The sequence below is a fragment of the Pleurodeles waltl genome, chromosome 12 (assembly GCF_031143425.1).
Source record: "Pleurodeles waltl isolate 20211129_DDA chromosome 12, aPleWal1.hap1.20221129, whole genome shotgun sequence".
Taxonomy (NCBI): domain Eukaryota; kingdom Metazoa; phylum Chordata; class Amphibia; order Caudata; family Salamandridae; genus Pleurodeles; species Pleurodeles waltl.
In genome coordinates this window covers 710,009,512-710,031,339 of record NC_090451.1, presented here as the reverse complement: position 1 = coordinate 710,031,339, position 21,828 = coordinate 710,009,512, and the positions used below count along the sequence as shown (strand labels likewise).

The 21,828-nt window shown below is 44.2% G+C and overlaps 1 protein-coding gene across 2 annotated transcripts in view; it reads left to right on the top strand.

Moving 5' to 3' along the window:
• The window catches only part of LOC138266949 (baculoviral IAP repeat-containing protein 7-B-like), a 39,940-nt gene extending 20,712 nt beyond the window's left edge, over positions 1-19,228 (top strand). For both annotated transcript variants that reach the window (XM_069215749.1, XM_069215750.1), the window contains exons 3-8: positions 6,289-6,388; positions 11,067-11,148; positions 11,744-11,786; positions 17,758-17,814; positions 18,267-18,464; positions 18,941-19,228. In XM_069215749.1, the coding sequence (XP_069071850.1) occupies positions 6,289-6,388; positions 11,067-11,148; positions 11,744-11,786; positions 17,758-17,814; positions 18,267-18,457 (473 nt within the window). In that variant the 3' untranslated portion in view covers positions 18,458-18,464; positions 18,941-19,228. The remainder of the gene's footprint in view (positions 1-6,288; positions 6,389-11,066; positions 11,149-11,743; positions 11,787-17,757; positions 17,815-18,266; positions 18,465-18,940) is intronic.
• The last annotated feature ends 2,600 nt before the right edge of the window (positions 19,229-21,828 follow it).

Here is a 21,828-nt window from a genome sequence, read left to right as displayed (position 1 = left end):
TAACCATCCAGCCGCATCATTTGCACCATGCAATGAAGAAATCCAGCCCAGGTTTCCCAGCCATGGGTGAAAATTGCATTTGTAGACTTAGGCTGGGAAGTCGTAAAGCGCCTACCAGCAGCAGGAGATAACAGCCATGGAAGGGGTGGTGAGAAGGCGCCTAGAGGCTTCAACAATGCCTACTACTCACTGAACAATAATGCCCAAACCAAGTCAAGAACTGTTTGTGCCAGCAGAGGACCCTCGTATGTGATGCTTGTTTACCAGCACGTCCCAGGTGGTTTTTGGGAAGTAGCTGGCCCAACATGGAACAACCGCTACCTTGCCAAGATAGCGCCTAGACAGCAGTACTGCTTCAATTGGGATGAAAAAGGTGTGAGGGCTATAAAATGGGCATTTCCAAATAAGAGTAACTAAAAAGCCTCAGGTCGACACGTGACAGGAGAGGTATCTGGGTGTGACAGTTAATGCACGTGATGTGGTGTTCTTCTAAGAGCAGAGTCTTCAGCTCTTTCCGAAATTGGAGCTTTATGATGGATTCAGGGACATTGTTCCAGATCTTGGACGCAAACATGAAAAAGGCCTGCTGCCTTGTTTATTTTTTACCCTTCTTAGTCTGCAGACTGATGGTATCCTGGCTACTGTTGTGCCAAGAACCACCAGAGATTTGGTGAGTTTGTCTGCAAGAAAACCAAGGGTGCTTTGCTGCTCGTGTTGGCCTCGTAAGTGATGGTTTTGAAGATGTGCGGATGGGGAGGGGGAGCCAGAGTTGTGCCATCAGCATGGAGTGATGTGATCATTTCTATAGACCCTGGATGAGATGTGCTGCAACGGATAGCTGGTACGGTACCAGCCCGTCCCCCCCTTTTTTATTTGTGAGTGTATTCCATCAGGGGAGGTAGGTGTCCAGAGTAAACCCAAACAACTTGACATTAAGTGAAAATACTTTTATCTAGATTCTGGTCACTGAGTTTCTTGTCAGGAATTCTGTCTTGGTTGGCTTGAGCTTCAGGAGGGCTCTGGACATTGGGGTCTGGATGATGCGCAGTCTGTGTTTGAGACATGGGATGTCTGAGGCAGAGCCATAGAGCTGCCAATACCAACGAGTACATGGAAGACGCTTCCGAGGAGAGCGGTGTATGTTCCGCTGGTTGACTAATCTTGATACTGTTGAGTGCAGCATCAAGCGGCTCAAACAAGGCACAGAATGGGACCCTGGGGAACTCCACAACTGTTTTGAAGCTTTTCTAACCTGTGGGTGCTCTTGTGAACAAACTGGGCATTATTACACATCGGATTTTTCTGTTTTCAAGATGGTGCACCTGTAAAGTTGTGTTCAGCTTGCAATTGGGAAAGTGTACCCTATTATATTGAATGCGCAGGGCAACCACAAAGTTGTGCTGCGATGGAGGCTGCGCATTCAAGTGAAGTATGGAGAAGCTGCTTTAAAGCCCCTCTGCCTTTCACAGTGCAGACTGCAATCCGACTGCACCTTGAAGTGGGGAGAGAACTCTTGCAGGCGGGGGCAATGCAGGACTAAACCCGCCTGCAAGGGGATGTCTTTGGGGGTCCATGGGACACTACCTCCATCCCCAGAAGCCTATCCTCACGAGGCGAACTGACAGCGCGCCACCTGACCGCTTGTTTGCGCCCATCTCTGGATTACGAGGCAGGGGCACCCAGATTCCCTAGTTTGCATGACCCGCATGCAAATGAAGGAACGCCCTCTAATGCTCGCGCTGGTGCCACAAGTGTGCCAGCACTATCAGTATCGCATAAGGGGCCGCACAAGCGTCTGTGGGCCCCATCTAGAATGCTGATGTGTCCCAAGGATGCCATGCCTGTTGCACCCGGGGGCACTTTCTGTAATACTGTCCCTGGTGTTGGTTGGAAAGGATGAAGGACCAGTGAAAAGTTGTTGGTGAATCCCATTCAAGACTCCAATGAGTACATGAGGGCGGATGGTGGATTGTCGAAGGCAGCTGAGAGGCTCGGCAATATCAGGAGGCAGGGTCATCATAAGTGGTCAAGAGGATGCTGCCCTCGATGTGTAAGGTGGCGGTCTCCATGCTACACCATCATCTGAAGATAGACTGGTAGTCATGCAGGCGATAGTTAGCTTTAGTGTGAACCTGGAGGTGGATAGAGACTGCATGTCAGTGAACCTGGCAGTACGTTGGTAGGTGAGGGATGGTCGATGGTTGGCAACATCAGGGTGTAGTGTAAGTTCCTTTAGTAGTGAGAGGATCTGTCTGATCTTCAGATCTTCTGGGAAACTGCCTTGAGTGAAGGAGGCATTGACAACGGTGAGTAGGGCTGAGATGAGTCCCAAAGAGCTTTGAAGGATGAGTGTAAGGCATCTTCAAAAGGAGGAGGGAGTGGAGCATGTCTGCGAGAGATGGGGCTTTAAATGATGACCATTGTGAAAATCCACAGGAAGGGGAGGGCTTAAGAGGTGAAGCAGGATTTGTGCTCTCGGATTCTTCCTTTCACTGAAGTAGTTTGCTCAAATTGCACTTTTCTGTGGATTGTGTGACAGCTGAGGATGGCAGAAGATTAATGCAATGTTTGATTGCCTTGAAACATCTTCTGCCTCTGTGAGTGGCTTCATTGATTCTGCAAAATAACTTCCTTTAGCTAACATGATGAGCTGCCTTTTTGTTGTATGGAGGCATTTCGGTACCATGAAGTCGTTGGGAATTTTGTTTTTATTTAATTTCTTCCCTGTCTGTGGATGGATGGTTTAGTTTCAGCAAGGTCTTTAAAGTACTGAAGGTTTTGGTCTGCACTTGGATGTTTTATTTGGGGTTGTCTGTTCACACATTTTCCAAAGGAACTGTTGAAGTTGTTTAGGAAGGTGTTCGTGTCGGACGTGGCACTGATACAGTGGGAGAGGAGTTCAAGCATTATGGGTTCTATTGGGGGGGTGTTTCAAGAATCAGGTTTGGTCTTCTCTTAGGTTGGCCTTGGTTTGTTGGTAGGGGGCTCAGCAGGAAGATGGGAACTGTATAGTGATTGGTCCAGCCCACATTATAGGTGGTTTGCATTGGATTGTGGGTCTTGTAGTTAAGACCAGGTCGAGGATGTGGCTACCACATGCTGTACCACTTTGTGTTGAGAGTGAGGATGAAGTTTCTTGTGTGAATGTGAGTTTGTTTTTTGTTTGTGCTGTCTGGGAGGTTTAGTCACTTGGAGGTGGCGTGGGGATGTCAGATAGGCGAAAAGTTCAGAGTTCATCAGTTTGGTCCTTGCTCATACTAGGAGGCCTGCAGACAAGATGGTTTGAGTTGCGGAGAGTAGAAATTGGCATGTGAGCAGCTCCATAGAGTTGACTGTTTCTTGCCTAGGGTGCAGGCCCACGCGGACGTCTGGATGATAGAGGCGTATTCTCAGATGTGTGCAGTCAATGTGTGGGATTCTGTGTCTATGGGAACATAGTCTATGGTGTGCAGGGATTAGAGGTGGACCATAATTCTGTGACTGGTGAGGTCTGGTGCATGGAGTACTGCAGAGCATGCATTCATGAGTTTGGAACATGTTTGAGGGCTGGTGGTAGTTAATGTGAGATCTAAAACATCCGGTCTATGTGTTATTCAAATGTTATGTGCATATTTGGGTGGTCTAGACTGAAGTATGATTGTGGGTATTGGCAGAATGGGGTGCTGTTTGAGACATAACATAATTTGTTACCAGAAGATATAATTATTAAATGGGGACAACGACCTCCGTTAAGCAACCAACACAAACCTTCACAGGTTGAACCACCAAAGCCACTTAATATGAGCTCAACTACCTGGTACGTATAGCACAGATAGGACAGGCTGAATTTACAGGTAATGTGTAAAGTATTTGTGCAGCACCAAAACAGTAATAAAATAAACACAACACAAGAATCCAAAACCAGTTTATAAAAATAAAGTACATCTGTGTAAATAAAATGACAACAAAACTCTAATTAGGGAAGCTGGAGATATGCATTTTCAAAGTAGTAAAAAAAAAAAAAAATGGCTCTAAAAAGCGTAAAGTGCCAACTGTAGTCAAATAGTCACGGTAGACTGGTCCTGGGTGTCTGGTGAGGGTGATAGAGCACAGGTTGGGACATAAACCAGGTTCAACTTGGTCAGATGTTTTACCTTGGGATTAAATCTCAAACGGAATCCCAAAATTCTAAGTAAGGCACCATGCTGTGGTGGAGGGCTTCACAAGATCAGATAACCTTTAGACAAGGTCCCTGTGAAGTTGCTGGTTTTTGGAGAGAGTTCGGAGCAGGGGAAATTCACATTGCCCGCGCTGGCTGGATACTCTTTGGTGCCATCTTCCAGGAAAGATTTACTCATTCACACCATCACTTTCTTGGAGCTTGCCTTTATCCAGCAAAGGAAGGCTGTAGACTGTAGCCTCAGGGGCCTCCACAGGGCTGGACAGTTTCCATGAGATCCCACAGATGAGGAATTGCAATCATGAAAAAGCTCAGTGGGGGGAAACCTGAATCTTCAGCCCAGTTGCAACACACCTTGGTCAGATTGGTCTGACAGTTTTGTCCTGGTCCTTCTCAGGTCTTGGGAGCCAAAAAAGTTTCTAAGTCCCAGGTATTCAGGCACACATACTAGAGATTTATAGGTTATGTAATAGGTTCATGTAAAAAGTGAAGCGCACATGCTTTACTACTGGTTAGAAGTGGTAGGGGGCATGGAGTTTACAGCCAGAAAAAACCCAGAAGTCAAAAGTCTGGAGGTACACCATGCAAAAGATGTATTTTCCTGATCATACCATGTCAGGGCCACCTAAGGCCAGAACCCCTGTTCCACTAAGAGCTCCAAACAGGTAAGGCCCTTGTCTGTGTCTATTTGCTGAGGAATCCCAGACAGTCTAGTCTCCTAAAGACTTAACTGAAGTAGGGAGAATGCAGAAAGGGATGTCACTTCCTGTGCAGACAGATGACAGGAAATCCAATGATGTCTATTCCTGTGGCAATTATTCTTGCTGTATTAGATAAAATGAATAACCATCGATTTGTGTTTTTTTTCTTTCTTTTTTTTCTTTTTTTGTTGTTGTTCTGACTAATAGTTGAAAATGCTTCCATTCTGAGACTGGGAGACTACTTTTTGGATGCATGTGGGGAATGGAGGTAGCAGTATTCAGTGTATCATCACTTCCGTTCACCACTTGACACCGCTTTTCTTCTGCAGTCTCACACTGTTGGTCACTTGATGCCCCCCCACCTCTTTTTGAAATCCTCATCTGCAGATCGAAGACTTTTCCAGAGCGACATGTAACTGTTGCTGTTTGTGGTGTGCAGCGGTAAAGAATTGGATCAGCACGTAGTCTAAATCACTTTAGGGCAAACTGAGAAGCAGCATGAGGCACTCGCAATGCCTTCAGTCTCACCTTTATGGGCTCTCAATCATGGCCCATCATGAACAACCATCCACAACTTGAACTGCTGCTTCCATTGCTTAATAAATTTAACTAGGACAAAATCCTTTTTTTGCCTAAGAATGGAACCAGGGCACCACATGAAAACTAACACAGCTGTTCCATGGGTCTCATTTACAGATGGATCTCTGTCACGTATGTAGACCTGTTACTATTCATATAAAAAAATTCAAGTAAATGTCAGAAATACAAAGGTCTTCTTTTTCAAGTGTCCCAAGGCAACATACTGTGCAACAATAAAATGATACGGGAACATCACATCCAATGATGCCAGAGTATCCAAAGATATCCATGGTAAGATCCAAGCCAAAGCTGGTCTTAAGTTGAGTTTAAAGTTGGTGCATAAAGTCACCACCTAACAGAAATATCTAAGACTTTGGTGTCATCATGTAGAAGGATAATTCCAACCCTTAAAATAAATCTGTTCATAAAAATCTACACTTCGACTTCCAATGGGGACTTTTTTGGGGAACCTGTGAATTACAGTCCTATGATAACTTTTTTTTTATTGTCTTTGATTCTTGCTCTGTTTCGGCCATAGAATAATTCACAAAAATCTGTAATCTTCACTATGCATATTCTGAATGTTGTAAACACTAGCATTGTCAACTGTTTATCACCTATCAACTATATTTAAACTGGTATCCATTCTAAGCAGACTTGCATCTTCATTGGAGTGTCTTCTGAGCCCCCCTCGTTACTAAATTGCTTTAAGTTGTAGGCAGATTGGGTGCCCTAGTTGGGCTCACGTTGTCCCTCTGGAGTAGGAAGAGGTGCTTCTTGACAGATGGATGTGGGGGCTGTTGCGGGCAGCCAGGCCCTGGCCACTGACTGTCCACTTATCTTCTACAGGCCATGGGGACCAGGTCAAGTGTTTCTACTGTGACGGAGGGCTTCGTAACTGGGAGGAAGATGATGACCCCTGGACAGAGCATGCCAAATGGTTTCCCAGGTAAGCAGTTTGTTAGACAAATATGAAATGCAGTTGGCTGCACTCTCCAGTGCTGGCACCTTCACTGAGGCCTGCGTGTGAACCTCCTGAGCTTGCCATAAAGCATTGTGAGACTGACTGGCAGACAGCCTCACTAGGCAGCTCAGATGGAGCAACCCAATAGATTATGATATTATGGGTCCCTGTTATTCCCTCAAGGGATACCTTCAGGTGGGTTTCTCTCCACTTGGGTTTTGACTTGTTTGGTTCACTTCTATGTCTGGATTGTGATTCTGGTGGCGTCTTGGTGTCCATGGGGACAGGGCCATGTTCTTGCTCTCTGCTACTATTTTCCTGCCATATTGCCCAGTGAATGATACATTGGGGGTGGGATCTTTTATTTTTCTCCTGACGGCTGAGTGAGTTAATTGGACAGTGAAGTAGATGGTTCTGGGTTACATTTATAGAAAATCCTGAATTTTAAGGCTGAAATCATGTCTAGAAACCTCAGTTGCTGGGTCCAGAGTTTGAGGTGACCCAAAAAGGAACTTAAGGTCAAGGAGACTGGGAGAAGAGCATTCTTCAGGCATTGACTCCAAGATCTCTCCTATAGTGGCGCAAAGGTACGTAGTGGCTTGTGAAGATCTAGCGAGATGCTGCAGTGGACTGCCTTGCTGTAACCTTGGAGACTTCTCATAAGCACTTGCTGGTGAGGTTTCTGTAACCCCCAAGTCACAGGCCCAGCACCTTGTCTTGACCTCTTAAGGTTAAGGGTAGCATGGAGCTTGGGAACAGTGCTACTGTCTGTTATGATGACTATGAAATGTAACTCCTCCAGCAGCACCCAATACCATTGGACTTTCTGGTGTGGCATCCTCGGAGCTCGATCGCTGTAGTGTGGTTAGTCACTCTGGCTGTGGTCTGCTAAGCGTTGCTTCTCATGAAACAATATCTTTATGATGCTCTGGTGCGGTGAGAGGTGTGGCTGGAGCTCAGGTGAGGCGAGAAGGCTTCACTAGATGTAGTCTTGGTGCTCAATGTCTCGGTTTAAACAGAAGTCAAATTGCTAGAAAGAGGAGACTGACCTGTAAGTTAATGCGTCCTGGGGTGATGCGATGAAACGTGTGGTAGTAAACAGTTGGTTTTTATATATTTAGAAATCTAAACATGGCATAAATACAGAATTCACTGGCATTTACGGTAAAATCCAATCTGATGTCTATTTCACACTAACATTGTAGCCATAACACTGTTACACCGTAGGTAGGCCATGCAGACAGTAGCTTAAACGCCTTTACTAGCCATGGGCCAACATGTGTCTCACAGTTTGAACTGAACTGTACCTCTTACAGACCAGTTCCACTCATTGCTGTTCAATTCAGATAACCCACTATATGATTTCGGATAACATAGAAAATGTTATCCAAGCCCCAGCCCCTGAGCTCATATAATTAACAAATGATTCAGACTTTAGACCGGGCCTTCGGACATTGTTTAGTCGTGTACAGCAACAGATGATTGCATTTCCCTGGGCAGATTCTAAAGGTAGTAATTATAAATGTTATCCTTGTTGACCTTCCAGGATTTTGTAAACTCTGGTACAAAAGTGGTATTTAACTCTACTCTAGCATGGGGACTAAATGAGATGAAACAAACAAGACCCCCATCATGCTGACTGGTCACTTGTCCTTAAGGCAGTAGTAGCTATGTCTATTTTTTACAGCTACAGTGGCGCAACACATGCTTTGTGTACAGTGACATGAAGGGTGATGCCTTTTTCTTTGTCCCCTTTTTTGAGGACCTGCTGGCCCTTATGATGCATATCTGGCCCTTCCAGATAATGGTGCTCTCATGCAGTTCTATGGAGCCTTGGGTGACTTTGTAACAAACATGACGCTTATGCTGTCTTAAAAGGGAATTATATCCTATGGCACTTGTAATACAGTGGATGGGATACTCCTCAGGTCTGTGCTTGTCTTGTCTTGTTTTATAATTCATAGTCAATGATTATAGAAAAGGGGGCAGAAAGGATCCACCCTCTAGATCGGAGGTGCAGTCCTTTATGTATATTAATATTTTGTGCAATTTAAGTTGGGTTGGCTTTACCCAATGAACTAACTCACTACTTCTGGCTTTTGGTTTAAAGCTTTTATTTCAAGACGTTCACCACCTCTCCGTGATCATGAAAACTGTAATGGTGTTTCCAAGCCTCTCTGCAAAAAATGTCCCTACAAAGAATTTGGTAGGGTATCAGAGCAGCCTTTTCTGTGTGTAGCTGCTACAGTAAACATGATTTCCCAGCTAACCCACAACAAGAGGTCACCCTCAACTGTACTTTGGTAACATAATCCTGGATGAGATGAACCAGCAAGAGCCTAATGCAGCAACTACTAAAATTAGTCCAGAGCCCACCACTGGGAGTTTAGTTCTAGGGCTTCCCAGATGATTCACTGCTTCTTCCCAAGCTTTAGTATCTGAGCTTTGTTCAAATTTGTGATTATAAAATGAGAATTTATATAAGGGCAGATTTTAGTCTGTCTTAGATGAGCAGTTGACATTTAGTGTAAAATCAGCAGGTTGTCAATGTACATTAGCCTGAGATGGAAATGGACTGGGTTAGTGGGAAAAGAGCTCTGTTTGGGTTGATCCGTAAGGTACATGTTAAAGTTCTTGGGGAATGAGGGGCCGCAGCCCACAGCTTCTCCTTGGCGCTCGCTGGAAGCTGGCCTGGGGACAACCATGGTAGATGCGCGGGGTCCGGCACCTTGAGTTCTCTATGGTGTACTTGCTGATGTTACTGACATCTGAGAGGATGTGTAGTAGTTGATACCCTCACCACCCAGGGTCGAGCACTGCTCCACCCCGGGGTATTTCCTATCCCGCCTGCTCTGTCCTTGCCCCCCCCCCTTCCTAGAACCCCCACCAGCCCACTATCTCCCTAGGCAGTGAGGCCCAGGGGCAGGGAGTACATTCTAATTGACTGATTTAGTTTGGCGGAGGAATTACTCCATCACAAAAGTGACGGATACCCTGTCCGCCGTATTGAAAGTTCCATAGGCTGTAATGGAAATGTAATATGGTGGATGGGATATCCATCAGGTTTGTGATGGGTAACCCCTCTGGCAAACTCTAAATCCGTCCTGAAGTCTCTACTGCTGTTGATGTACTCTGAGTAACTTATAGTTTTTTTTAGTTCTTAAGATGCTTAGGTAACATACATTTAAAACACAGTACTGGTACAGTTTACAAATTATCCGTCAGATTTGATCTGGGCCTGGGCGGCTGTCAGTTCTGCAGTGGCTACTGTAGTGGGTCTTGAGTCCTCTCAAAGTTGATTCTTTTCATTACAATTGATCATAACGACTGAAGGCTGTAAAGGAATGGGGTGTCTTGCCTATGTGAAGGCGACTTCTGTATTGTGCTGTTCAAATATATATTCTGTGACTGCTAAATAGCTAGAAGTTAGAGGGTGGGGTGAAGTTTCAAACCACTGCTAGTTATTGTTACTAAGTCACATTTGTTGCCCAAAGACAACAAAAGCGGTTGAGAGGACCTCCTATTAACACGTGATCCTATAGCAGTCATTGGCTGTGTCTGATCACACCCCTTCGGGTCTTCAGCAATAACCATCAGCCCCTCAGTCCTACTGTGTAACGAGCTTCCCATTTACCAAGTCTTCTGTCTAATCAATTGTTCAAACTGATGTTAACTGTGTAAACTCTGAGGTGGTCCTAAGCATTTTGGTCTAGATTTTAAGATTTTAGGAACAAATTAAAATAACGTGCAGACCACATTCTTGTTGAAGCAAAGGTAGCAATGTCTGGTTAATTCGGGTTTAACCTTGGTTTAATGGTTGCACCGCTCCTAAAAGCTTATTGGGCTAAGATTGCACCCCTTATTCCTTCTGGCAAGCCAAGACTAGATACAGAGTTTGAGTACTTGACGTTTGGGCATTTACCGACTCCCTTGGAATTAGTAGTGTCCTTGAAGTACACAAGTGAGATTGCGTGCATTAATTTGATAACATTTCTGAAAAGAGAAGTCACTCTAAGTTTAGCAAGAGTGCTTTCATGGCTCTCAAGACCTTATTTGATAACGGTTGTGTACACTTGCATTTTAAAGACTGAAGTGCAGGAGAGCGGTGCTGCAAGGCTGCTGTCTCTGGAGAAGGAAGGTTCTTTAAATAAGAAATCAATAATCGCCAAGAAGTCTGACTGGGCAGACTGCTCATGAATAGTTTTCAAATTCAAACCTATGATGCCAAGGGTTACTTTTCTGGTCTGTAGATTTCACAATTGTTGTGCTACAAAAAACTCCATTGCGTTTTGTGTTCACCATCTTTCACACGTGTACGTCCACTTAAGCAGTGAGGGGCTTCACCTCCGTTTAAAGTTTAATGATGTAAGAATATTTTTCACTTCTACTGTAATGTAGTGGCATTATTGTGTGCATTGAAAGTTGGATATTTTTCCATGGACGCGAAGGCTAAAACTACTTTTTATAGTAAAACATTCCATCTGTTGTGTGAAATGTTGATTAAATCCTAGTGCACGATTTTGGATGTAGTAAATTTCCACAGTAACAAGTGCATCTTAGTCACTCACTGGCTGCGTCTGGGACTCATACGTGTTCTGAAAGTTTCTGCAACTTGATGGTAAGTTAAAGTTAATTCTAGCCCACCTCTCATCTCCTCCCTTAGGTGTGAGTTCTTGCAGCATGTTCTGGGGCAAGATTACATCCTCAGTGTCCAAGAGCGGTACTTTGGAAGCCCAGGGGTCCAGGTAAGTTGCATGGGCTGTCTGAGTCGGTCTGTCAGACCTTGTGTATGGTCTTGGGTTACGCAGTACAGGGATGGGTGGATTAACCTTCAGAGTACAGTGGACAGATGGAGGAGGCCACACTCCAAGGGAGTGTAATTTGGTTCAAACTGGTACATTTTGAGGCTGTCTTTTTCCTTTGGGAATAATGCTTTATCACTGACTTTTCCATCTAGGATGGTATGATGAACACACCTCACTCATCGACCATACCCTGCGGACATTGGCATTAGATTTGAAAGTGGTCACGTGGCACAGTATTGGGTACTATTTTTGTATGAACTTGTGCCAAGTAACCAATGCCCAAGTCGTCAAACAAGGACATTGTTTGCCAGGTTTGCTTGTGGAATGTGAGTAAGCTGGTTTCTCTAACTCTCCCTCTCTCCAGAGGGTGTGTTTGGACTTCAAAGAAGTGCAGGAAAAACCTCCCATGGTCTGGGAGGAGGCCCTGGAAAGGTAGCTGCTGTCATTTATTGCCTGGGTTCATCTAGTTGCATCTGTCTGGGCAACTAGTGCAAGGTTCGCTCCTGGTCTTTTAACAATCTTGTATTTATTTCAGGCAGTTGGGCAGGAGACTGGGACAAGCCCCATGCAGCACCGAGGTGAGTTTGTGGCCTGTGTGCAACCATGTTGTTGATGCAGCGCCTCCTGTTTGTGTCTTCGTGGTCCTAATCGTGGCTCTGTTTGACTTGTGAATCAGCTGTGGTATGTATCTAGTTCATGCAGCATTGATCACTATTTCCATTGGCAGTCTGAATATACAAATGTTAAACAGACGTAATTTTACCACATTTACTTGCCCACTGTAAAATGACTTCTAACAATCCTATTTAAATAACCATGGGATGCTCAATTCTGGTTTCCTGCCAGGCAAATACCTATGGAATATCTGATTGCCGATTGTGTGCAGTTTTAGCTATATTGGCGAAGAGGCCCGTCATTTCTTTAACACTTGATGTTGAAAAGTGGACCAGATCTGTGACTGTTTCTTACCAGAAGCACCAATAGATCTGTCTTGAGAAAAAGGAATAGAGGGCCTGACAAAGTTATGGTTAGGGAAGTAAATTACTCTGAGTAAGTTAAACTGTAGTCAGCAGTCCCTTCCCTCATGTGCGAGAACAGACTGCAGAAGGATGGAAGAAGCAGAGAGGGGTGGTCTTAAAAGTGTCACTCTGGTACTCTTGAGAACCAGATTTCCTAGACTTGGACTGTTGGTGACTAAGACTCCCACCTACAGGAGTCCTGTGTATACTGATGTATACGTTTATTGCCGTATTCTGGATCTCTCACTATTGTGTAAATTCCATAGTTTCCCTGAATCAAGTAGATTTCTCTGTACGCCAGAAACACTCTAGAAATCGCACCTGCTCCTGATGCTGGACAAACTTCAGGGTTTGCTTTTTAGAGTCCAGTTCACAGAACTAAATACGCAGAGTATTTACTGAATTCGTAAGGGCAGAGTCTTCAGGGCACACGTTTCTCATCCGATGGGCATGCCTAGGAACATGTCCTGAGCCACTTGGTACTTCATATCTGCTTTGACTTTGGGCAAGACCTCAAAATTGGGCTGCTGCAGCGTAATTCTGAACTAGTCTTTAACCCTTTTTTCACCCCGAGATTGTAACCACTGGTAGGTGGAAAAACATCCTTCAGATGCTGCTGTAATAGTCAATGTTGCAAAAATGCTGTGACTGGGCCTTGGTTTTTATTCTCACTAGTTCACCTAACAATCCAACGGTCTCATTGAGTAGAGATTTTGTAGAAAGTCCCAGGGTGAAGAATGATTGCGTCCAATTGCAAACCTAACATTAAAGAATGTGTTCTTTGGTCTATGCTCATCTGAAAATCCATGCACCGTGATCTTGCAATGAAAGCCTACCTGCGCCCCTAATAAATTGGTTTTATTTTTCCTACTCCCTACTAAAACCTTAGCAACTTTGTGCCTATCGTTATCTCAGGCAGAAGCCATCCGCTACACTAGCAACCTTTTCTTACTGCGTATGTGTTGTAATCCCTACGGAGGAGCTTACACTCCTGTAGCCAGGAGTGTAGTATCAATAGGATGAAGCTGTGCCTCTCCCCACTCCCTATCACGGAGTTGGCCTGAATCAGGCTTCCATCTAGTGGTACCCAAGCTGGTGTTTGAGTTAGTGGGTCAGTAAAAGCGTGAATCTGTCTCTGAGTGGACTATCACTTCTTAGCTGCCCAGACCTCAAGCAGTTATGCATTCTCCATTTCTTAACACATACCAGTCCAAAGATAAGTCTCACCAGTTAAACCCTGTTCAAGCAGAGCTTATTGGCAGCACTTTCCAGGGATTTAGAGCTGTCCTTGTGGGTCCTGTGAGTTGGTCCAGTATTCCTGCTAGATGACTGCCATTAGCGGGATGATTGATCTCAAAGTAGGCCTCCTGCTTATTTATTACACTAACTGTAGTGATGTATAGAACCTGTGCTTGACTGGTATGGTCATACTCACCGATGGATAATGTTTCTCCAGAGCAGAGTCAAGTCTCGCCTCAGAACAGTACATTCTGTAGCGGACATTCTGGAACTCTTGGTAGCTTTTACCAGGGGTGTCCACGTAAAGATTGAGGGAGGTACTCTCCATAGATGGATGTCTTTCAATGGTAAAGTAGGCCTGTCCTGCCAAGTACCGTGTGACAGGTGGCCATGAGACTGTTACTGAAGCCTGGCATGGAAAACGTCAGTAGTAATGAGACTAGGACTTTGGGAATTACAATCTTGGTATCTGAACACACTTTGCATGTACTCTGACCCCATTTTGCTTCCACCAAAAGTAGATGTGATGGTGCTCGTGGGAGAGCGTCGTCTTAGGCCGGATCGTCAGTGTAAACCACATTGCCTTTTGCACAAGTCTAAAGCCGTGATGAGGCAGAGGATGGTTCAACACTGCCCCTTCTACCTCCCTGGCAAGCTGAAGAATTGGAGTCCATGTCGTAACCTCGGCTGTGGTCCATGCTCAGGCTTGGGGCTTGTATTATGGAGACTCCATCCCCACTGCCATAACCAAAACCCCTAACCCTCTCTTTGCACCCCCGCACTTGAACTGCATAACTCCCTCACTCCACATTGTACCTTGTTTTGTCTGAGATCATCCAACACAGATATTGGATATGGTTAACATCATTACAACTAATAATTTCTTTTTATTTAACATGTGGTTTCGACAGAAATGTGGTGTGCTGATGGGTTCCAAGTTCTCTCCATCCTATGCAAATCTGTTCATGGGATGGTTTGAAAACACATGGATTTGGGGCCCAGATTCTGTCATCTGGCAAACACATATACTGTTTTGGGGTTGCTATATAGATGACTGTATAATGATTTGGACAGGCGGTGAAGCAAAACTGATGGAATTTTGTAGGTTCTTAAATTCTAACAACATAAATTTTAAATTTACGTACCAATATAGTGCGGCTAGGATTGAATTTCTGGATGTGGAACTCTTCATTTGTGATGATAGGATTCATAGTAGGCTTTTCCGTAAGGCGACTGCTTGTAACTCTATTTTGCATGCTAAAAGTGCTCACCCCAGACATCAGGTGGCATCAATTCCCTATGGAGAATTTTTGAGGGCGAGACGTAACTGTAGCATAGATGCGGAATTTGTTACCCAGTTGAATGACATGGAAAGAAGGTTTTCAGTACGGGGTTACTCTAATAAGATTATTAAGAAAGCATGACTGAAAGCTAGACATATTGACAGAAAAGACACTTTGAGACTCAGAGTACAAAAAGAGACCAAGGAAACGTCTAGTGTGGTGAGGTTCGTAACGGATTTTAATGATGCTTCCTTGATTCTGAAGAGATTTATGATTAAACACTGGAGTATACTTATGCAGGAAGAGACATTGAAGGCTGTGGTAGCTGGAGGAGTCATTACATCATTTCGTAAAGGCAGAACCTTGAGAAATATATTAAGTCCTAGCTACACCACTATCTCCCCGAAGAAAACATGGTTATCTCAGAGAGGGGAGGGTTTTTACAAATGTGGCTCTTGCGGAGTCTGTCGTTGGGCATGTCACAAAATGCGAGAATTCTCTCATGATGACAAAACATTTGTTTTGCGCTCCATTATGGACTGTAACTCTAATTTTGTTGTATACATTGTTCGTTGTAAATGTACAAAAATGTATGTTGGAAGCACTATAAGAGCACTCAAAACTAGAATAGGAGAACATGTTCGGGTACTTAAAAATGGGGATGTGAGGTATCCCTTAGTAGCACATATGACTACCTGTGAAGCACAACCAACCAAAAAATGTTTTGAATTTTTTGGACTGGAACATGTCCCCCGTAACCCAAGAGGGGGCAATAGGGAATTGCGTCTTCGCAGACAAGAAGCACTGTGGATTATGAGACTCAGAACTGTAGAAACAGGATTGAATTCTGATAGGGAACTGGAATTTTTCTTGGGGGACGGAATTATTATTATTTTCTGTGCTATACAAGAGGTCAGTTGTGATTATATATAAGTACAATTTGTATATTTGCAAGTACGTGCAATATAAGTGTTTTTAATGTACTAATGTTATACAGTGTAAATAGAGTACATACGAATTTAAGATCAATGGCTCTTAAACGCACAACAACTCACAATCAATGAGTGGGGATTTGTTTCATTTTCCCCTTTTGATGTTATTCCTTTTATTCTTCAGTTTTTGAAATGTGGGGGTGACTAGTAGCTTTGATTTGAAAAATGGCATATTGTGTTTGACATTTAGGTTATTATAATATTATGGGTGCCCCATTGATGTAGTCTATTAATTAAGATTTGGCCTGTAATGTTAGTGCTAGTAGTAACAAAATCTCATTGTGGATTCAATTCTAATATTACTGTTTTTTGCTTAGAAACTGACTAAGTGTTTAGTGCTTCTTTATTAGGAGATACAGATTTTGTTTCTTTTCTTCCCCCCTATGTTTGTCTTTGGTACCCTCTGTGAATAGTGTGAATAGACTGCGTCTTATGGTAACTGCAGTGGTTGACGCAGTGGTGTGCCGTCTTTGTTGTTAGTGCCCCGGTCAGCTCGAATGCCGAACCCGGAAGTATATATAGCTTCCGGGTTCGGGTGTGCGCGTTCAGGGCACACGCTAGGCGTCCGTACTGGAAGACGCCACTTTTCTCGATAGATATCTGCCGTCCCAGCAAACTGGGGGTAAGCTGATCTAGATGTGCGTTTACACATTTTGCCAATAATGTAACTCTCCAGGATTGAGTTAGTGTCGGCACGTTGATAGTTATTTTCCGTGGTCTTGCAGCACAACTTATGGAGTAATTTTTAATATTATGGCACGGATTTCTGACTAAATGTTATAGTTACGGATTATGCCAGTCATGGTATATTCTGATCTATTAAAAGTTGTAACGTTTTGCTTTTACTAAGTATTAGTTTGTTTGAAAACACTTTTACTTCCCCTTTTTCTTCAACATTAGATTTTGAACATAGATTGGATATCAGTCACGCTGGAAGTTCATATTGGATTGGTATTAGTTGATAAATACTTGCCTTTAAATTGTGGTTGATTTATAAGGTATTTGAATACAAGTAATCTCTCTATGGGTACACGTATACACTATGGATTATGGGTGTTTGCTTTTTGGTGTTTATTGACTTGGGTCTTTCACGCATAGTTAAGCATGTTGTTAATTTCTGTTTTTTCATCACTCATGGGTGTTTTAGCAAAGTGCTCTTTAATTGGAGTTGGTTGTTGATCTCTTTCCTCTCACTTTTTATGAGGTGTTATTGACCAATAATTCCTCCTTTTGGTTTTGGTACACAATTGATGTGAACTGGGCGGTTAAGTACATTGATCTTAACTCGTGTATTATCTTTATGATTTCTAGCCCTGAAGAAGTCGTAAGGGATTTAAACATTTCCCAAGACGAAACATGTGTTGGCTGGATGTACAATCTACCTTTGATGTTCTGAACTTGTCAATAAATCTTTGGATTCATCAATGGACTCTGGAATTTGCTCTATGAGACATGGACCTTTGTGATATTGTCTATTTATCATATTAATTTATACATGGTTCTATAAGAGGGGACCCTCACTGTGTATTGTATTTGTTGTGAGGTTGTGTATACCTTAAGGGTAGGGTGTTTCCCTTGTGTGGTTCCCCTGTCACAACACATAGGGTACAGTGACATCCTTAGCGCCATATCTCCTCACCGTGCACCCCATTAACTTTTTCTTGTCATCCAACACAGACATTTTAAAACACATGCAACGTGGGCTCTGGCCAGAGCCCATCCTTTCATGGGGCCCCTGTTAAAGCCAGCACTGTTCTGCAGAGTCTCGCCCTGATGCCATTAAGTAATTACTAAACCACTCTGCTTTTAAAAGTTTTTCTTGAATGTATTTTTAATGTGAATGATGTGAGTCTTACAGACATTTTGCAGAGAAATTTTCACCTGAGCTCCTGTTCTGCATTTGTGCAAAGGTCTGCATTGGGAATCGATTGTGTGAAGTGTCCATTTTTTTTATTTGAAAATTGAAAATAGTCCTTAAGGCCATAAGCTTACTGGGATTTACTCCTTTCTATGCAGAGGCAGAGACTCGTGACCACGAGATGGAAACTAGGCCAACCCCAGCGAAGGATGCAGGTGATGTATGCCAGGATGAGCACTTGAGTGGCACCAGGGTTAGGAGACCATTACAGAGCAAGCACCACCTTAGGAGAGGGTTCGGATTCATCTTGAATTGGCTCCATGATCACTTACTCACCCTCTTTTTGCAGAAAGACACAGACTTCATCACTAACACAGTTATCCGCCATCTTTCCTCCTTGACCGCTAGAGTTTCTGGTTCAACACAGACTTGATACTACACTATAAGCGGAACGTCCATTGCTAGAAATTGCTCCTGCTTTCCTGGTTGCTGTGGAAGTCTTTGCTCAGTCCAATCCTTAACGACAGCTCAAAGCTCTGTGCACCCTTTAGATTCAGGAGCCATGGGACGTGCGGTGGGGGGTGGAAAGTTACTTGGTTGAGGAGCGAAGTGTACCTCAGTTGGACTAGTTTTGGATAGTTTTTTTAATAGTTTCTTCACTTTTCAGAGACCGCTGAAGAGCAATTGCGCCGGTTGCAGGAAGAGCGTATGTGCAAGATCTGCATGGACAACCAGGTGTCAATCGTCTTTGTTCCTTGTGGGCACCTGGTGGTCTGTCGGGAGTGCGCTCCTAGCCTCACGCAGTGTCCGATTTGCCGGGCCCCTATCAGGGGCAGCGTCCGCACATTCATGTCCTAGCAGCCTGGTGAGTTCCGGTGTTCAAGTTGCTGGAATATGACTGTCTGGCAGCTAAGAAAAGAAAACAGTGCTTTTAAATGCATGTTGTATGCATGCTTATAGGTAAGAATGTCCTTGTGAGTGTGTGAATGTGTGACTTCACTACTGCTACCCCTGGCATTTTGGTAAAAGGACACCCATGTGGAGTCCTTTCCTCTGTCCCTTGATCACTTGAGGGGTGGTGGTGGCAGCAAAGACCAGGTCTGTGCTGAGCTTGGCCACAACGCAAGTGCCATATGATGTGGGCTGCAGTGTTCATTCGGGGTGGAGTGATGAAGAGCAGCGGTAAAAGGAGGGAGGGCTAGTCTAAGACCTGGGGAGTTTGTATGCCATAAATATGTCCCCATTCATGGCTACTGTTGGATTGGAATCGAAAACAGAGTATGCAACTTTCCTTCATATTTGTCTGTTTTTTTTTTTGTTGTTTTTTTTTTCTTGCTCTAGATAGCTTCAACCAACCCTAGTTCTTCAGAGAAGAGATTGCATTTCCCCTGTTTGGGGAATCAACATCGACTTCCCAGGAGGAGTATCGGACCCTCTGTAACCAAGTGCCCATCCTGCCCAGTCACCTCTGCTTAACTGGGACTTTAAATCTGTTCATTTAGTTTCCAAGTTTGAACCTTTTTAATTTATATCTAAAATATTCTATTAAATAATGCAGAGTATCTTATTTATTAAAAATTGTTATAACCTTTATGAAATAGGCTTGGGAGTATACTATTTTAGAAGTGTTGTGCAATAAAGATTATCTATTTTGAATGGCTGCTGGAGTCTTCTTCTTTATACAGGTGACATTTCCGACATGGCATCCGTGGGTCTTTCCACAATCACCTCTATTGATAATGGCTGCCAGCTGCAAACTCCCAGCTTTCTTGAATTCAGAAGTTCAAGGGCACCAGAAAGGATGCAGCCTCAGAGGCGGGGCAACTTAACCTTGGATAAGTAGGGAAAAAGAGTTCCCACAGCTGAACATACCAGTGCTATAAGATGGGTGCTTTCTGTATTGCCTGTGTATACAGAAGTGTATCCATTAAGCAAACCTTTTGTAAAGGGTGGCAAATCACCTGTGAGGGTCCCCAGGAGCTGGGGTTGCTTGCTGCATCAAGTGAACAGTTCACCACGCACAGTCAGTCTTGTTTTCATTGCCAGAGTGATGAGGCTGTCTGAGGTGCAGAGGAAGGTTGTTCCAAGTTTTGGCTACTAGGTGAGCGATGGAGCATTCTCTGCTGTTGCTTTGGTGTACTTTTGGGGGGGGGGGGTGGGGGTTGTGTGTGTGTGTGTGTGTGCAAGTGTGCAAGAAAGAGGGAGACTGTTTGTACGTGTCTGGTCAGATGATGAAAAGTCATGCATTTGATGTATGCTGGTCCTTCCTTGTGCAGGGCTTTGCACACGCAGGTCAGCATATTGAACTGGCATCTCTTCGGGTTCAGAAGCCAGTGTAATGTCTTGAGGTAGGGTGTGAAGTGGATCAATCTGGGGAGGTCGAGGATTATGCTTGCAGCTGAAATGTGTATGGTCAATACTCTCTTCAGGAGGTGTTATTCCTACATAGAGGTTGTTTCCATAATCCACCAACTTGGTAATGAGGGCTTGAGTGATGGTCCTTCTGTTGATGGTTAGGAGCCCCCTGAAGATCTTGCAGAGCATCCATAGGGTGTGGAACCAGGCAGATGAGACTGCCTTTACCCGTTTCTTCCTAGATGGCTTGCTGTGCAAGATGCTGAGGATGCAGGTATGGTCTGTCAGCATGTGAGGTGGGCAGAGTTCCGCAGGCCGCCATGTGGTGTTCCATGGTGAGGGGTTGTTCCCAAAGATGACTTCCATCTGGTTTGAGTTGAGCTTGAGACTGTTGCGTAGGTTCTCATTATCCTAATGAGGCTACTGGATTTGGGTGGCAGAATTGCATAGACTGTGAGGTACTAAGTACAATGCCACACCATGTGACCCCTGTTGGCCTAATCGGGGTGTTCCAGCCAACTAGCAGCACCTCGCCTCTGTCCAAGAACAGGGATGATTGTGGCAACTGGGTGCATGAGACTCCTCCGGAATCGTGGTCGATCAGATCTTATCCCTTTCTCTGTTACGTTTGTCTCAAAGAGGCAAAGACAAACTGAGGCAGAATATAGTTCAAAAGGGCTTTATTGAAGTCGCTACATCTCAGATAAAATGGCATGTATTGCATTAACTAGGATGATAAAACACAAAAGCATAATTGTGACAAGGAGAGTGAAACACAAAAACAGTCCCACCATACTGTCACTGGGAATGATATATAGTTCTCCTACCTAAGCTATGTTAGAGCACAGCCTAATCAGCCCTTCAGGTTTTCCCCCTGGGAAAACATCATCCCTCTTACCTGAGTAAGGAAGCCTGTAGTCCAGAGAGACATTTCCTACTGAAAACGTAATGCTTTCCTAGGCAAAAGAACAATTGGAGAGAAATAAAACTTCACAAATATGGCTATTGGTTAAAAAAATAAAATAAAAAAAAAAAAGCAATGGTGAATAAAATCTAACTGGGCAAAAGTGCACAAGGGCAGGCCTAGGTCGCTAAAATAATGCATCTAAAATATGGTTTAATAGTTATACAACAAGACGGCTGTCCTTCATCCAGTCTCGTTCATCATACAGTTGTGGAAGTGAGTTCTGATGGTGGACGGGGACCTCTGACAGTGAGAGGAGGTGCTGGGTGTCGGTGGTGTAGGAGATGATTTTGAGTTTGTGTGATCTGATGGTGTTGGCTAACGGGATCATGTATGTGTTGGAGAGGGTGTGGCTAAGAGATGAACCTTGGGGGGGGGTGCCGCAGATAATCTTCTTGGGTTTCAAGGTGAACAGTGGGATATGGATTCTCTAGGTTCCTCCGGTGTGGTATGTGATCCATCTGAGGGTATTTCCCTGAATTTCGATGTGGCGGAGTCTATTGCTCAACATGTGATGGGAGACTGTTGAAAGCGGCCAGAAGGATGAGGGCTGCTGTTTCGTCAGTCCGAGGGCCCTGATGTTCTCAGTGGCTGTGACCAGGGCTTTCTCTGTGCTGAGGTTGGCTTGAAATCTGGATTGAGAGGGGTCTAGGAGGTTATTGTGTTCCAGGTGTTTGGTGAGATTCCCTTCTCGAATCTTTGCTGGAAAGGGAAGTAGGGAGATGGGCCGGTAGTTGAAGGTTCTGCTGGGTTGGTGGATGGCTTCTCCAGCAGGGGCCTCATTTTAGAGCATTTTCAGTCCTTGGATGGAGGTTAACGTGATTGGGTGGTGGTGGGGGGGGGGGGGTTTATGAACTTAAGCTCATCGCCAATCATCTTTCTCTTGAGATTGAAGGCATAGTGGGGGCAG